The sequence below is a fragment of the Copadichromis virginalis genome, linkage group LG16 (assembly GCF_057382275.1).
Source record: "Copadichromis virginalis isolate Kocher_CV1m ecotype Utaka linkage group LG16, C_Virginalis_male_GT1.1, whole genome shotgun sequence".
In the NCBI taxonomy this organism is placed as follows: domain Eukaryota; kingdom Metazoa; phylum Chordata; class Actinopteri; order Cichliformes; family Cichlidae; genus Copadichromis; species Copadichromis virginalis.
The window spans coordinates 14,026,794-14,043,383 of record NC_140633.1 but is presented as its reverse complement, the minus strand read 5'-3'; the positions used below and the strand labels follow the sequence as shown (position 1 = coordinate 14,043,383).

Here is a 16,590-nt window from a genome sequence, read left to right as displayed (position 1 = left end):
GCATCCGCCCTCAGGTTATACCTTTTTCTCTCGGGATATTTGCATTCCGCAGCTTTCTTGTTTTCTTTGTTTTTGTACCTCCCTTGCTTTGGGAGAGGTGGAGACTTGTATTTTTTTCTTTCTTTTAATGTTTGCTGTGCCTCTGCTTTGTTCACCTTAAACTGCAGACTCAGGAGTTTTCTCACAACACACCACCAGTGCCTCTGTTCTACGTCCCCATTGTACTTAGCTGCATTAGTGTCTCATGTACGCTGTTTTTGCTCCAATTTTTTTTATCGCTTTACCATAACTTCTTTTTATCAGGATCAAATGCCCCAGCGGCAGCTGAGTGAAGGCTGTCTGAAACCTTGCTAGCGGCAGCTGAAGCATCTGACTGGCTAAGCTGTCAATTACATGCTGTTTAACAATTCCCCCAGCATCAAGGGGGACCACTCTTTGGTTTTCCAGGATGGAACGACTGGGGAGAATAATTGGATGGCCAGTCAATCTGGTTTCTCATAGCTTGGCATCAGATTCCTTGGAGAATAATTTCTCATGACCATCTTGCCTTTCAGCTAACACGGTCTTCATCTCATTTATCTGTTGACCAGCCTTTTTTGTAAAAACATGGTAACTAACAGGAAAACAAATCTTCAAAGAACAGATAAAAGTAGAGGCCCTAATCACCAGACATCCCACAATACAATATTATCATGATATGGAACTGAAAATCATGTGAAATCGATTCTTTTTTTCTTTTTCTTTTTTCTTTTTTTTTTGCTGCTAAGTGAGATTGTCAAGCATACCAACACACACGTCACTAAAATCTGCCATAAATGTTTCCAGTCAGTCAGAAATTCACATCACATTCGCGCTCATCAACCTTCCTGTTCTTCAGAAATTTAACCAGAATGCAACCAGCTAGCAGCCAAGTGAGTCGAGCCCCCTCGACTTGGGCTTATTGACAGCCTCATTCAGACTGATGGCAACATGTTAGCAAGTTCTCTTTATAAATTACACCGCAATTATGTACAGACCTTTGACAGGCTCTCTGAGAGTGATTGCAGTCAGTCTGAGTCAGACTGCGACTGTTTGCAGAAGCTTTGCCTCCTATCAGACAAAGTGAGCCCTCTTGTTTATAGTATTCCCAGACTGTTTTAATTTACTTAAAAAATATGAAATGATTTAGATTTGGTATCCCTGTATCGATACAATATCACCATGCAAAATATCATGATACTATGCTATATACTGATAATTGCTGATTTAATTGCTGTTAAAAGGTTCAGTATAAATATTGAGTAGTATCCCTGCTGCCGAGCCCAGACAATAAAGGGGTTAATCCTTCATACCGTGGTCCCTGTGGCCTGGATAGACATTGCAGCAACGCTGTGAGTTGTCATTTACAATAAGTTTTTAATTTCAAGTTTCTAAGTTTGAAATTACCGTAAATTTTTTATGAAGAAAAATTTACTTTCAAAAAAGCAATCAGAACTAATGAGACAAAGCCATTGGGCTTACATGCTGAATTATCTGATGGAAACTATCCTGAACCCTAAAAGAGGGTCAACAAAGGGATTTGACAGAGAAGCAAGAGAATACCAGGTTCAAACAGAAAGACAGATATGAGTGCCAAAAATGGATTAGTGGCTGTCACACGGCAGACTTTGCAAAAACATTATTGCTTTCCCATTTCCACGTTTCCCACAGAAATGGAGAAAGTACTTCACACAGTTTCTTAGATAAACTGATAATGGAGCAATAGTAGTTGCTAATCAGTTCCTCATCCCCTCATTGGACTCAAATTCCACTGTCTTGAACTGTGGGTAATGAGATGGTGGTCCCTGGTCTGTTCTACAGAGTCAATGAGCTTCAGTTAGCAGCACATGACCCAGTTTACGAACTGCAGCAGGTCCTGTATGGAGTGGTTCTTTAGCTTTAGTCGGCAGCTCCACTTTCACTGTGCACATACAAGGTGAACAACATTAGGTGACTTCAAGTCACTGCAGGTGAAATGAGGACTGGCAACGAGAAGTGGGCAGGGCCTTGACATAAACTTTTCTCAACCTCCAGGCAAAAGTGAAGAATACCACCGAGATTTGACCGGGTAGAAAATCCATTTGGTTACCTCAACGACTGGAATGTTTGCAAGCAGTCGGCCATCAGCTGCAAAGCCTCATGCGACGAGCGAATCATTTCTAGTATGGACGCAGACCATAGTGTCCAACCTGTCAGTACTGAATCGCAACTGAGCAGTTTTTCCTTCCCACTGTCACCAAGCGCTACTCATCGGTCTGTGGGTTTTGGAAGTTTACCTCACATGCCTTCAGGCAACTGCTGTTGTGAATCAACGCTGTATAAATACAACTGATTTGAATTACTTTCAAAGTTTTTGTTTTGTTTTCTGCTACTTTGCATTTGCCTGCAGAATGACCAGCATATGATTGTTCCATGCAGGCCTCAGCTGTAGGTCACAGCGTGCGTCACAGTTTCCAATCCAAAAAACCCCCCACTGAGTGCGTTACTTTATAGTCATCATCACTGGCAGGCCTTTAACAGTACATGGGATTTCTCAGACACATGCCTGCGTCTTTGTGTGCCACTCCCTCTCACTTATCTCTCTGACTTGCCCCTCTCCCGCGGCTCTGTGGGAGGTGTAAACATGCTAATGACATTCATTTACTGTCGATTCTCTTTAATGTTTCCCCCAGGCTGACGTTTCATTATGGCTCCTGATAACATGAAGTCAGATCCAGTCCTAAGCTTTTCAGTTCCTCTTCATTCTCCTCAGATCAGGCTTTTGTGCGAATAAGGATGTGATTCTATACCTTTGCAGGAATACACAGGCTGGTTCTACTTTGTCTGACGATGGCATTATTTAGCTGTATTCACATTATTTGTGCTGATTTTTGGGAAACAGATCAGTCAGCTGAAACATGAATCGACACGCTAGAAGTGGCAGGCTAATCTAATAACGCGAGAGAATGTGACTGTCATCTCCAGCTGAGAAGAGCAGCCCAGTTTAAAGCAGCTTAGTGCTACTTCCTCTTTTGCTGCTTCCAGTGACCTGCCTGACTGACATGCACACATGCCAGGTTAGAGTTGGGTGTAAGTGATGCCGTAAACTTGTGTGTGTTGTAAAGCTGGTGACACTTACAGAATAAGACACAGGGTGATTGATGCACTATATGAAGTCGGGGCAGAGTACAAATCACCTTTTATTACAGTAACACACACACAAAGATGCAGATGGATGGTGTGCAATATAGGGCACCCTATCTTTTTGATGTTGCAGTAAATTTTCCATGGTTACCCTGAGTTGGATTGCAGTGAATGTTTCTCTGTTCCAAGGCTTTCCCCCCTCATCCTCTCACTCAGTCAGTTATTGTATGAGCAGAGTAAGACTCCGGGCTACCTGTGAGGTCAGCTGAAGTGCAGGGATTAAAGGTCGGGAGCTGTTGTACAGTCATTAAGTGCTTATGGCTGTGAACTGTGGGACTAAAGGTCACACATGTTTGGAGCCAATTCCCTTTGCTCGCCCCCGCATCTAGTTAACCCACTTTCTCTTTCACTTTAGCTCATGTGCTACAGCTCTATTTGAACACAGTTGGGCAACCTTACACAGTGAATTTAACCCCGATAAGCTTTGGATTTGTTGGCTAAGCTTTCTTTTACAGTATAAAGGCAAATTTTCCCAGAGAACTGCACCTCACTGGATATTTTCCTTTTTGGTCTGTTCTTTGTAAACCCTTCAGATGGCTATGTAGGAAAACCCCAGTAGTTAAGCACTTTTTGAAAACTCAACCCTGCCCGTCTGGCATCAACAACCACGCTATGTTTAAAGTCACTTAAATCAGCCTTATTCTTCATTTTTATGCCTTTGAAGCAGGTCGTGTTGATCTCTTATGCTCAAATGCAGTGAATTACTGCCATGTGATCGCCTGCTTAGATATTTGTGTTAATGAGCAATTGAACAATTTGTTTTCCTGGTTTTCTTTTTTACTGTGTAACTTTTTGTGTTTGTCTGGCTGGTGATTCTCATCCTCATCTGTAGCTGCTGACTGTCATCAGGAGGCAGTGTTCAAAATGTGTTGAACAACTGGTAACTTATTTTTTTAAGCTTTGGATTGTTCTGATCAGCTTGTGGTAAAGTGAAACCAACAATAAATGTTTTCCCATTTCAGTCTGTTTTGTTTTTTTTTTTGTTGTTTTTGTTCGTGCTCACTCCCCTCTCCTGTTCTGCCATTTTTTGAGCCAATAAGCATTTCACCTACTCAGTGTCATTACGTCATGCCTGTGTTCGAATACAATGCAATGCAAAAATCCTACGTTAAGCTAATTGTTTTCAAATTAGATTTTAAACTTGAACTATTCTGGGGTTTTTTGTTTTTTACAATTCTCTAACATACACACAGTTAAAATGAGGGTTATATGAAACATTGCCAAAGTTTGAAATATTGGGGTCAGTGTATGTACAAGTATTCCCTGTGAGCCAAGCTAAATACACTGTTTCAGATTTTTTTCCTTCATACTCTTGAGTGTATGTACAGACAGACGACGCCCCTATTACGGTTATCCAGACACTCGGGTGTGACAGTGAGCTGTGGACCTACTGTCCAAACCTTTTAATGAGGGGCATCCAATCAGAAGACAGCTGATTTAAAGAAAGGGGAAAGGAAGCTAAAAGGCTTGTTGTAAACAGAAGCTGAACTGAGGGGGCTGCATTAAGACCCAGAATAACATAAACAATAATCATTTTTAACTGTGAATCATGCAGTGCTACTCTGGTGGAGTCCAAGATAAATACACAGAGCTGGGTGTCAGCATAATGACATTGATTTATTTTTGAACGTGGTTCTTATAGCATCTGTTTTTACTGGCTTAGTCCCATAACAAAAATAAATGGCTCTGCCAAAGCTTTGCATACGTAGTTGCTCATCTTTTAAAAGGTAAGAGTTACATTTTCAGCTGCAGTAATCATCACTATAATCTGATAAGTGGGTAAACAACATGTTGTGACCCCGAGGAACCCACTGTGTGTAAATACTAATTGATAATGAGATGATGAATCATAAATGCAGGGAAAACCAAAACAACATATTGCTGTAATTACATTTGAGTGACCTTGTTGAACCTGTCCTCCATATATTCTAGTGTACTGGTATCTAATGGGACTTCATGTAAAGCATGTTTCAGTAAATACTTTACTGAAAACGCTGTGTTACAAATGAATAAAGGTGGCATCCTCACCCTCTCACTTTTCCTCTCCTCTTCCTGTCCATGCTTCTCTTCTTTCTGTCTCGACACCACCTCCCCCCTTCGCTCTCATCCTCTTCCTGTTATTTCAATGAGGGTGGATAAAGTGCAGGAATCATCAGAATAGCCCATGTGCAGCTGACTTCTGTTCAGAGCCATAATGCCTGACACTGCGTGCAGCTGAGCCCCATTCAGAGCCAGAATGTCTCCTCCATGTGCAGTTTGACTTCTTCCAAGACACCCTGTTCCGCCGCTTCAGCCGTCTGTAGTTCAAAGCCAATGGATGAGCTATGTCTATATATGTGGAACTCTTTATTTGAAACTGTGTTCATGTTTAATATGAATATCTACCAGTAGTAGTACACATGAGAGTAGTTAAGTCATTCAAAGGTGAATTTCACACTTCAGAGATATCAGCTGTTCCACCAAAGTGAACCTGCGACATAAACATGGGGTAGAGTGAGGGCCTGATGGTCATGTAGTCACATAGTTATTAGAATGGCAGCTGTCCCACAGTCACCTACTGTGAACATGGTGTGGAGGCACATGGAAATGGAGCATCGTCACATTGCACACATGTCAGGATTGGCAGAAAGGGAACAGTAGCTTTAAAGTAAAAAGTAGTGACTTTTGCCAACTGGATCGTGAGCCCTGCACCTGAATGCATCATTTATAGACACCAGTGGAGGATACAAGCTGCTGCTTATAATTAAATAGACCTCCAGAGCTAACAGGCTAAGCGCAAGTACATTACGTCTCCTGCTGTGGCACTTCTGGGTAACGTTCAGATTCGTCCTATCATGAGTCTCAATTTTAAACCCAAAGCAAGTACACGGCTGAAAGGCTGAAGCCAATCACTGAAAATGTTCAAGTCTTTAAACGTCAATCCCTAATTACTGTTTAATTTTCTGTCAGCTGACTAATGGTTGAATGTACAGCTAATTTCAGCTGTAATTGTGAAGTGATGATATTAAATGAATTCTCAGAGTGGACTGCATTTGACAAAACTGTCTGCAGCTTAGTTGTGATAAAACATGAAGATGCTCCTGCACTGTTTTTGAGCTCTGCTTGCGTCTGATGAAGTGTATATTTGAGCAAAGCAGGGCATGACACAAACAGCTGGAGTTGATGAAAGAGATGAAATGATTAGAACGTGATGGCTGAAGATCAGGGTCACTTCCTTGTGTTTTCCTGGTCCTCTTGGGACGTTTTTCCCAGTTCATGTTATTTTTATATTTCCTCAAGTGAGCTTTTTTCTTTTCTTTCTTTTTTTTTTTTTTTTTTTTTTTTTTTTTTTAAATCACATGACGTCCCATCTCACCTCCTCCTCCCGTGTTCTCGCTTGTTTTTGTCCCGGCTCCTCTGGGGCCTCTCATTCGTGGCTGTGTAGAGCGCAGCCTTGAGCGAGTCTTGACATTTGAGGCGCTGCTTGCAGAGGCGGGTGGGGCAGAGGTGAAGTGACTGGACTGTGGCGCGGGGGGACGATAAGGCAGACGAGGAGATCCCAGCTGCATTACTAATGAATTGTCTTTTTTTTTTTGGACTTGGTGCACCTGGTCCAACAAAGTTGAAACTCAAATGCAGTGTGCCAAACTTCCAGAAATGGAGGAATTCATTGTTTGCGAGCTGTTGTTAGCTTTTAGTTGGAAAGGTAGATTTCCCCACAGAGCCAGTCAGTTCCTTTCAGTCCAAAAAGCTTTAGAAAAAAGCTGGAAGAAAGCCATCATCTTATGTGTCATTCTGTCCTCTCTTTCAGTACACCCTGTACGCTGACAGTTAGGAAAGCAGTGAACAGTTTTTATATTAAATAATTAGACTGACACTTTGCTTCTTTAGGGCGAACAGGCTAATCACAAATGGTGCATCTTTCTAATTAAAAGTCATCAGCAGATAAGTGAATATAGTGATGGGCAAACACATGGATTTTAACAAGTGAATGTGGAATTTACCACCTCGCACCTCGTGTGTCTTGCTTAATTGCATTTAGAAGCTCCCTATAAAATAAATGACTATCATGGGATGTTGAAGGGAAAAAGAAACTGAGGAATGTTTCTGTTCACTAAACCTGGTGTGTGTGTGTGTGTGTGTGTGTGAGCATGCTGCATGCGTGCACCGAGCATATAAACATTGTACAATCATTCAGGTCAAAGCGGCGGTTTATTCAGCAACACTGCTCATGGTGTTTATTTCAGCCTCAGTTTGATCTATGTTTACACCGCTTGCGTGCACAGAAATGGAAGTGTGTGTGTGTGTGTGTGTGTGTGTCTGCATGTTTGGGCGCCGTGCCGTCCTACCTCACCCTTCTGACGCTAAGCTGCTTTAGCTTGATCACCATCTGTTCAGCCAGTCTGTGTTTGTGCACAGAGACTCACACTCTTCTTCACTCACTTGTGTGAACACACACAAACACATACACACAGACAGAAAAACTGGAGCAGCACCGCTTGCGTTCAGACCTTAGCCAGCCGCCCCGGTGGTGCCTGCTGCAGAGACAGCGTGTTGTTTAGCTGTGAAATGGGAGTTTTCACATTACTGCTGAGGCTGTGCTGAGTGCAATTTGCTGTGGGATGTGTAATTCACAGAAGGCTGCTGCAGGTAGTGAGAGTCATACTGGAGGGTAGCAGTGTCGCTAGTTAAAAGCTGCTCTTCTAGTGAACCCAGCTGACTATTGCATTTCCCAGTTCACCCACAGGACAGTGTGGAAAAGATCAAAAGCCACAAAAACATGCGGTGGTGCTCAGCAGTGAGCTGTCATTTTTATCCAGTCAACTTCAGACTGGCTCTCAAGCCATGTTTTGTTTTTTGTTTACTTATAGTTTTTTTTTTTTTTTTATGTGGATCGTCTTTACATGTGCTTTCAAAGTAGCTTGAGTTGGGGGTATTGTAACCAAGGCAACAGATGGAAGATGACAATTTTTCAAAATCTCTATTCTAAAGTTGGGTATTAATATTCAAGCAGGTTTTAAGAAAAATGGCGTTCGGTATGGCTGATTCATTATGACAGCATTGTTGATCATAGTTATTATACTCAGTATTGCAATCTCAGTTATTTAATATGACAAAATCAGGCCTATTCCTACATTACTGGGGATATCCTGCAACCTTAGATGCAACTGAAACAAGAAGACATCTGAGAGCTCCGTGAAGGCAGCTCACTCTCTGGGCAGGATTCACTTTCAAGGAAATCATTTAGTATTTTGTAAATTTTCATGCATGTCAAATATCTACTTAGATTACAGAAGTACAGGATTAGAGAAACCTTCTGAAGGTTTAAGTGATGGATAATAAGTATGATCTGTAAATAACTGGATGAATAACTTCATTTTATTATTTAATATTATACTGCAGTATATTTCTAACTAGGCAGCTCATTTTCTTTCTTTAACGATAGAAAACATTGTGAGGTCAACCTGAAAGAAAGACAGATTTGAAATGTAAAAGTGAGGTCAGAGGTCAGATCTGTCATGATATTTAGATGCAAACTATAATGTGATGTTTAGAGTCCCCATATACCAGTATCAATTCATAAATGCTTTTAAGTGTAGCTTGAAAGATGAGACATTTCATGAAAGTTTGACCTTATTTGACCTTGAAGAAGAGGTCAAAGGTCCAAAGTAAGCAATATTTAGAATCCCCATATATCATCCGCTATATTCCCCTATATATGACACCTATATGGTGTCAGTATAAACAATGGCATCAAGTAACATAGTTTTAAATAGCTCTGTATAGTATTATCACTTTGAGATTCATATCAATCTACTGACCTTGAAGGAGAGGTCCAATGATACTTAAAATCCACTCTATATACCTACAAAGATTTATTGTAAGGAAAACAACAGTTATTTGATGATGTTTGTATGTTTATTTATTTTTTGCTTTTAATGAGAAATGCCAGATTTAGACTATTTACCAGCTGCAGAAATTCTTCTAAACGAGAGAGGGAAAAAAAGTTTTGAGTAAAAACATGTTTTGTTCTGATTTAGTTCCACAGTGAAGACAAAAGGGGACAATTTGCATGTAGAAGGAATCACAGTTGGTAGTTTTTTGTTTTTTAAATCCCAATTCTCATCAGATAGGAGAAGAAATATATTTGCATACCTCCACTAATAAAGGAGGTGTGCGCAGAACACTCACCTCCGTCATTTTGCTGCAAAACCTGATGGAAGATCAGCATAATTCATGCTGCTTCTCACTCTCTGTGTGGTTATACGTACATACACATATGATTACATCACAGTCTAAAAGTCCAGTTCATTACTTCTCATCCTCCATCTCCTTTAAATACCACCTTACTAACAGCAGTCAGTGGACCTCGACTGTGTGCTCCTGTTAAACTTGGTGCATCTGGGGACAGTTTTCAGGGGTAATCAGACAGAAAGAACGTGGATGGGACTATGCTCCACCATGACTATTCTTATACATTCTTACTCATTGCTTCATGTGTTTGAATCTGCCTCCACTCTCCGCTGCTAAACCTTATGCTGTCAACACGTTCGCTTTTTAATCACACATTATTCTTCAGTGTCCGGGTCACTTCAAACCTATTACCCAGGCGCTGTGAGTGCACCTGCAGCCAGGCGCTGTATTTAGCCGGTGTCCTGCTGCTGTAGTGCACTGTAACCCTGACCTGCTGGCTTGTTAAATCTGAACCATCGGTGGTAGACCTGTGTTTATCCCAGTGACTGAATCGGATGATGCACACGCTCTGCAGGAGGGATGATTCATGGTGTGGACCTCAGCGAAGAGAGCCATAGTCCAGCTGTGGCTTAATTGCATGTACTGATATTCTGCTGCACTCAGTACACTCCCCTGGGGTTACTATTTCAACACTATTTTATTTCTTTTGTGTTTTAAAAACAAAAAAAACCCCATCCTTTGTTAAGTCTTTGAGCTTGTCATCACATAATTTTGTAACAGTTCACTAGCAGAAAATTGATGTGACACAATAGAGGCATGGGCTTAATGGAGCCTTCTTTCCCCTTAATGCAGCTGGCATGAAAATTTTTAAATTAATCATGCATCAAATGACTGTTTGTATATAATGTGGTCACTCACGGTAATGAACACAGAGATTCATCACATGACTCTGAAGCCCCCCCTCTCTGGAGTATTCAGCTCTTCACTTTGCTGGTTTTGGTTTTACATCCTGTGTTTTCAGTTGCACAGTAACAACAACTGCAGTTTTCTGCACTCACTTAAAAAAGCTACCTTTGTCTCCTGGGCACAGCATAAAGTAAGTATTTAGTATCTACAGAGCAGACATTGCCCTCTAGAGTTGCTGGAATCCAAAACAAGGTTTACTTCAGCACAGAGTGCCAGCTCTGGATCTTTGTTGGTATCCTGCAGGTGCATCACTGTGCTCTGGAGAGCCATATGTATGTGGCATCTTTAGCTCAGCCTCAGACGAAGAGGAGCTGTATTTGTAAAGGAAGTTCCTTGTAGATAAAGTGAAACTGTTTGTCCACTGCAGCCGTTCTCTCTGCTTCTCATGCATGCTTTTTGTTGCAAGCCCCACTGTTATTCTGTTTTCTGACAAACTCAGCTTTTTAATAAATCTCCATTAGAGACGTGCACAATATCTGGCTGTCAGGCTGCAGAATGGTGCTACTTTTCCAAAGACTGTACACAAGTGGCTGCATGTAGGTTGACAGCCCACAGTCCCCTTTTCTTTGTAGCCAAACACAAGCTCAGGGCCACAACTTCCACCTAAGTTTTAAGTGTGTTACATAGTCGGGAATCGAAAATGTGATGTGGCGACAGCCCTGCCGTGCACGCTGAAAAGTGACACTGCTCATTGCAGCAGTGTTTGAAATACGAAGCTTATTTCTGCTGCCACCATGTGCCAGTTTTTGTTTGCTTAATGGATTTTTGTTAACAAGCCACGTGTTCCCTTTTTTCTCCATGTGTTCTTCAGGGGTCCCTTCAGTGTGGTGAGGAGATGCATCAACAGAGAGACGGGGCAGCAGTTTGCTGTCAAAATCGTGGATGTGGCCCAGTTCACCTCCAGCCCTGGTCTCAGCACAGAGGGTAAGAGATCACTTTTCTGTCATCCCATTAGTCACTCTCTGCTGTTTGGGCTTGTTCCTCAGTATAGCTGGAGGTAAGTGCTTTTATTTGCCTTGCTTTGTTAAATACTGAAAGTTGATGCAGAGGAGAGGTCAGATGCTCGCCCTTGTTTGCGTGTGTGAGTTTTTTTTGTTTGTTTGTTTTGTTTCAAACAAATCCTCTGAGCACACTTGCTCTTCTAAACACTGCCCTACTTTTCATTCACTTGGTTGCTCACAGCCACACCAGGGAGATTCCCAGTTCAGTCATAGTCGTCTGATGTTGTCTTTGGGCTTTTACCGCTGAAGCAGTTAATTACTGAGCCATTCTGAGGGCACCTTGAGAGTGATTGTTCAGGAACGACGTGTGCTGTCTCCACTGTTCACTGCCTTTAGCTTTGATTTTAGTGAAACTTTCCAAATCAAATGAAACACGATTTTCATACCATTGACCATATTTTTAGCTCACACTGGATTTGTGGATTCAGATGGTAAATTTATAGTTCATGTGACTGTTAAAGTAACAAAAATGTTTTAAAAAAAAAAGCATTATTTGCATCATTGGCATATTTATTACTTTAATGTGTTGATGTAGTGTGGCTCCAGTCCAGGAAATTCTAAAGTCTAAACAAAACATGCAGGTCTTATCGGATATCTCCCGCAGGCTGAAGGAGAGGTGGAGGGAAGGGCTGAGAGAACAAGAGAGGAGGAGAGATTGAATTAAAGATATTTGTAGGGTGGAGTTGAGGTGATAAGAAAGAAACTATTAGGTGAACTGAGAAAGGAGAGATGGTAGAAAGAGAATCCAAGGTGTGTGTGTGTGTGTGTGTGTGTGTGTGTGTGTGTGTGTGTGTGTGTGTGTGTGTGTGTGTGTGTATATTTGGAAAGGAATAAAGAGACCTGCTCTCTTCCATGATGTTTGCTTATGAAGGTGCTGGATGGAACAACACTATTTAGCCTATTAAGAGACAAGCAGACAAAGAGACAAAGAATTTTATTCACTCAGTCTTGTGTTTAACCCTTTAAAGACTGAACCATGAAATAATTGCTGGAAATTTTTAATTTTCATATTTTAGTTTTTCATTTATTTGGATTGTTTATTTAACCTTCTGACATTTTTTTTAATCACGCTAATGATGTAGGAATCTCAGAAACTCATGTATGAAGTATGATACACTAGGCATTAAGTGGTTCTTTAGGTCAATACCGGTCCGTGAGTTGTTTGGTACCGGGACGTGAGAGTTGAGGCTCGGGTGTGAAATTTATGGTTTTCAGGGTTTTTATTGTTAACTCAGTTTCCCTGAGTCTTTTCCTGTGTGTTATGAATACATTTTCTATACATTTTCATGTACTTTATATTTGTTTTGTAGTTGTGTGTCTTATTTTGAAAGAAATATTTACACGTTACCATAGTGACCAGAGAGCATTAAGATGCAGAGAGGAGGATGCTACTCTCAGTGTTGTTGGAGGACGCTGCTAGTAAAGTTACACAATTACACAGTAAATTCGTGTTTATGATATTTACAAAATACCACAGTTTTTGTCTTGGTCGTATCGTTTTATTTTGTTGTATTATCTGCAACACCTTAAAGGCCGGTCTGTGAAAATATTGTCTGACATTAAACCAGTCCGTGGCGCAAAAAAGGTTGGAGACCGCTGCTCTAAGCGATCAGTGTGAGCAACGGGCAGAACGATTACATTCTCTTCCACTAGAGGGCAGTACTACTACCTGCTCTAATAAAATGGGTTGCCAACTGCCAGTAAAACAGAAGAAGACAAAGTGGAAATTACATAATAGTCATGCTGTGAGTCAATACAATGCAAAATAGCAATAGATAAATATTAGAAAAGAAAAAGTAGTCAATCTGACCTGGGTCCTGGAGAAAATTCAGGCTGAGATGAAGGCCCTAGCAAGAGTAGTGGTCAGAAGCAAAAAAGGTATACTGGGGACAAACCGAGACAATTCCACTATGCCTGGTGTGGGGGAAAAATTGTCAATATGCTTTTCGTGAGATTTTTGTTGGTGCCGTGCCGTGTGATTTTTCTAATGTGAAATATGTGCTATGGCTTCAAAATGTTGGGAAACACTGTCGTAGAGGATGTTCTGATTGTTCTCTCTAAAATTGTGTGGTCTTTGTGAAGTGGCCCTATAGAAATATGAATATGAAAATATAAAACTGAATTGAACTGGGTTATTAATTAAGGTTAAAAGTGTTGCGTGTGCTTTGTAATTGTGTATTACTCCTCCATATATTGCCACTGAAAGAGCTGGCAAGTCTTTGATTGGCCGTGTGACCGTGCATATATGCTATGCTCTCGAGACAATTAATGATTCTCAGAGCGGCTTTACTGCCACATTACGCAGTAGCCTTCTTTACCTCGTGTAATTCATTCTCACTGATCTGTGCTACATAATCCAGCGTGAGACGCTGTAGTTTAGTAGAGCTTCAATACAGCACACATAACATGCTCAGCCAATTGTGCAGTGTGACTTTAGAGTGTGACTTTTAAAGTGATGTCTACAGAAAGCTGCAGATCTCACTTTAAGCAACTGCATATTCCAAGTCTGTGTTTGAGTCTAGTTTTGTGACAGTAACGCATAATAGGTTTAATAAACCTAAAATAAATAACAATAATCTAGCAAAGTGAGGAAACAATGGCAAATCTGAGAGATTTAAAGAGAGAGCAGTGTGTAGGTCTGGTCTCCTAATGAGAATCTCACATCCTTTTTTTCATGTCTCACCCTCTTGTTTTACATCTAAACAAGTGTTACTTCAGAAGAAAAGATAAAGAGCTTTTTTTCATGTTACTGACTGAGTACAGGCCCTCTGTTAAACTCAACATAATTATAACACACATCTAATTGAACAGTTAGTAAGTCTTGCAGCCAGTTAGAAAACAAGCCCCACAATGAGATTAAAACAATGGAAAACAATGATTTTAAAAATTAATTTCTGTTCTACAGTACTGTGCACCAATTTTGTTACACTAATATATCCACACATGCATATGTAAAACGTATCACAACTTAGCTCTAACACTGGTTGTTTGCTGTTAGCTCTAAAACTTTGCATATTTCAGTCAGGTGTGCAGTGTATTCACTGAGGCCAAATCAGAAATACTTTCAAGAAGCCATTCTTAAAGAAGAGAAATGATGACACGCCAAATTACACAAGAATTGGACTCAAAAGCAGTGACAATGGGTCTTTTAAGTCTACAGCTATCTGTAAAACACGTTGGACCCCCTATCCGGTCGTTAAGTGATGACGTGACGAATCCTACTTCCAGGCCTAAAGTAGTCTGCGTTTAATATGGCTTTTGTGTCGTTAACATGTTTAATGTTATGTATTTTCTTCTATTTGATCTCAAAAAGCTCCTAAAACAGTCACTGATCACTGTTGACCTCCCTCGGCTTTTATTACCGCTAATCATTTATTTAAGCTCAGTTTTTAAAACCTTAGGATGTAGCTACAGCCCAGCCCATGCAGCAGTATATGAATGACTAACCTCGTATTGTGGATGGATTATCTCAGTTGTTCTCTCTGGCTGAAGTTTGGTCCTTTTACAGCATCCTGCCATGCGATTACATTTGTTCCTGACCACCGAGAACACTCCCGTTAACTTTTATTGAGTGGAAAAAAAGTTAGCTTGTTTATATTATGCTAACATAGCTGTGTCGCTAGCGGTCACGTAGCACATCATTATATACCAGCTAGCCAAACTTCAGTAACCCTGCAAACGTCACTGCTGTTTAGTTTTCTGTCTTCATTTATGCTGGAAGTGATAACAGAGCTGTACGTTTTAATTTGTTTCCAAAACCCCGCAGTCAGGACATGCTATATTGTATTTAGATAGAAGCTAGCGAGCTAACTCTGTTTTTGCCTTACATACTATACTATTTGCATTTATGTTTGCATGTCTAAATAAAACACAGCGTAAAACCTTTGCACAGCACTGTGCATCCCCAGCAAACTTAAAAAAAAACAAACAAAGCATATTTCCAGACATAAGACAAAGTTCGATAATTAAATATCTGCCTGCCTTGTTTGTAGTTACACTTCTTGCATGAATATACGTCCTCCTGCCTTCTATGTAAATAAAATGGTTAATATGCAATCCTGCCATCCCCTCCTTATTCTAATATGAGTCCATGACTTTAAATGCATTCATGAGCTGTTTAGGAGGCAGCTGTTCTTGATTTGACCTGCTATCTCCTTCTGTGCTTCACCTTTGAGCTTCTCTACATTGGTGCTGGCTGGTAGCTAAATAACTGTCAGCTTTCACTGTTGTCTTGACCTGCTTCACAGTCCATCAGATTTTTCAGCACCAGCTGCTTAACTGAAGGTCAGTGCCTTCAGAATGTCAGGGCTCTTTAGTCTCAATTAAGTTGTTTCCACAGTTCTGTAAATACAAGTGTGCCAGGAAGAGGAAGGCGGACAGATTCGGAAATAGAAAAAACTCAGAAAGCAGTAATTTCATGGCAATTAATAGTGTTTGAGCATAGACAGCCAAGGTCTTGATGCATTCTCAATCATCCAGGAAAGTAAATCTCCAAAAAGTTGATTCTCTTCATCTGGACGTAGCGTTTTGTGGGAGAAATCCTTCATCACTCATCCAAATGACTTCTTCAGTCTCAGCTGACTGCAGGTTTCCCCAATCTTATAAAACAGTACATTTGCATACTGACTGAAACCAGCCCACTGAAGGAACAATGGGCTGGGAGGTCGGTTCCTTAACCTCCTAAGACCCGAACTCTTCCACGGCATGCATTTTTAATTTCTCTTTGATATTAGGGCTGATTGGGACCTGATGAATGTAAAAACGAAGAATTAGTATTTTATTTATTTTTTACCTAATTTTTGTTTCTGAGAAAAATGAGAGCCACTTACGAGGATATTCGTTTAAAATTTCGATAGAACAGTAGCAGTATAATGTCCTCGTAAGTGGATATCAGGCCCTTGTAGAGCAAAATTGAGTATTTTGGTCTAAATAACCCAAAATGTATGGAAGCCCGTTTCCGCCACTAAAAAAGAAAAAGGATCCATAACTCAAAATTTCGAGTTATTTTCTCGAAATTTCGATTTATTAACTCAAAATTTTGAGAAAAGTAACTCGAAATTTAGAGTTAGCGCTGCCAATCAGTAATCTACGTGAATGACGTCATTTCCTTGTTACCCGGAAGCTGAAGCCCTCAGCTACAAACGCTACAGCTAAGCTACCGGTATTACATCCAGTCGTGAATCCACAGATTGCTGAGTGTTTTCAGCCTGGCTTCACAAATGATGAAATCCCTGTGTTATTAGCTGAA

The 16,590-nt window shown here is 40.7% G+C and overlaps 1 protein-coding gene across 13 annotated transcripts in view; it reads left to right on the top strand.

The window, feature by feature from the left end:
- The window catches only part of caska (calcium/calmodulin-dependent serine protein kinase a), a 159,796-nt gene that overhangs the window by 44,229 nt on the left and 98,977 nt on the right, over window positions 1–16,590 (top strand). For all 13 annotated transcript variants that reach the window (XM_085435464.1, XM_085435468.1, XM_085435465.1 and 10 more), the window contains exon 2: window positions 11,153–11,265. In XM_085435464.1, the coding sequence (XP_085291590.1) occupies window positions 11,153–11,265 (113 nt within the window). The remainder of the gene's footprint in view (window positions 1–11,152; window positions 11,266–16,590) is intronic.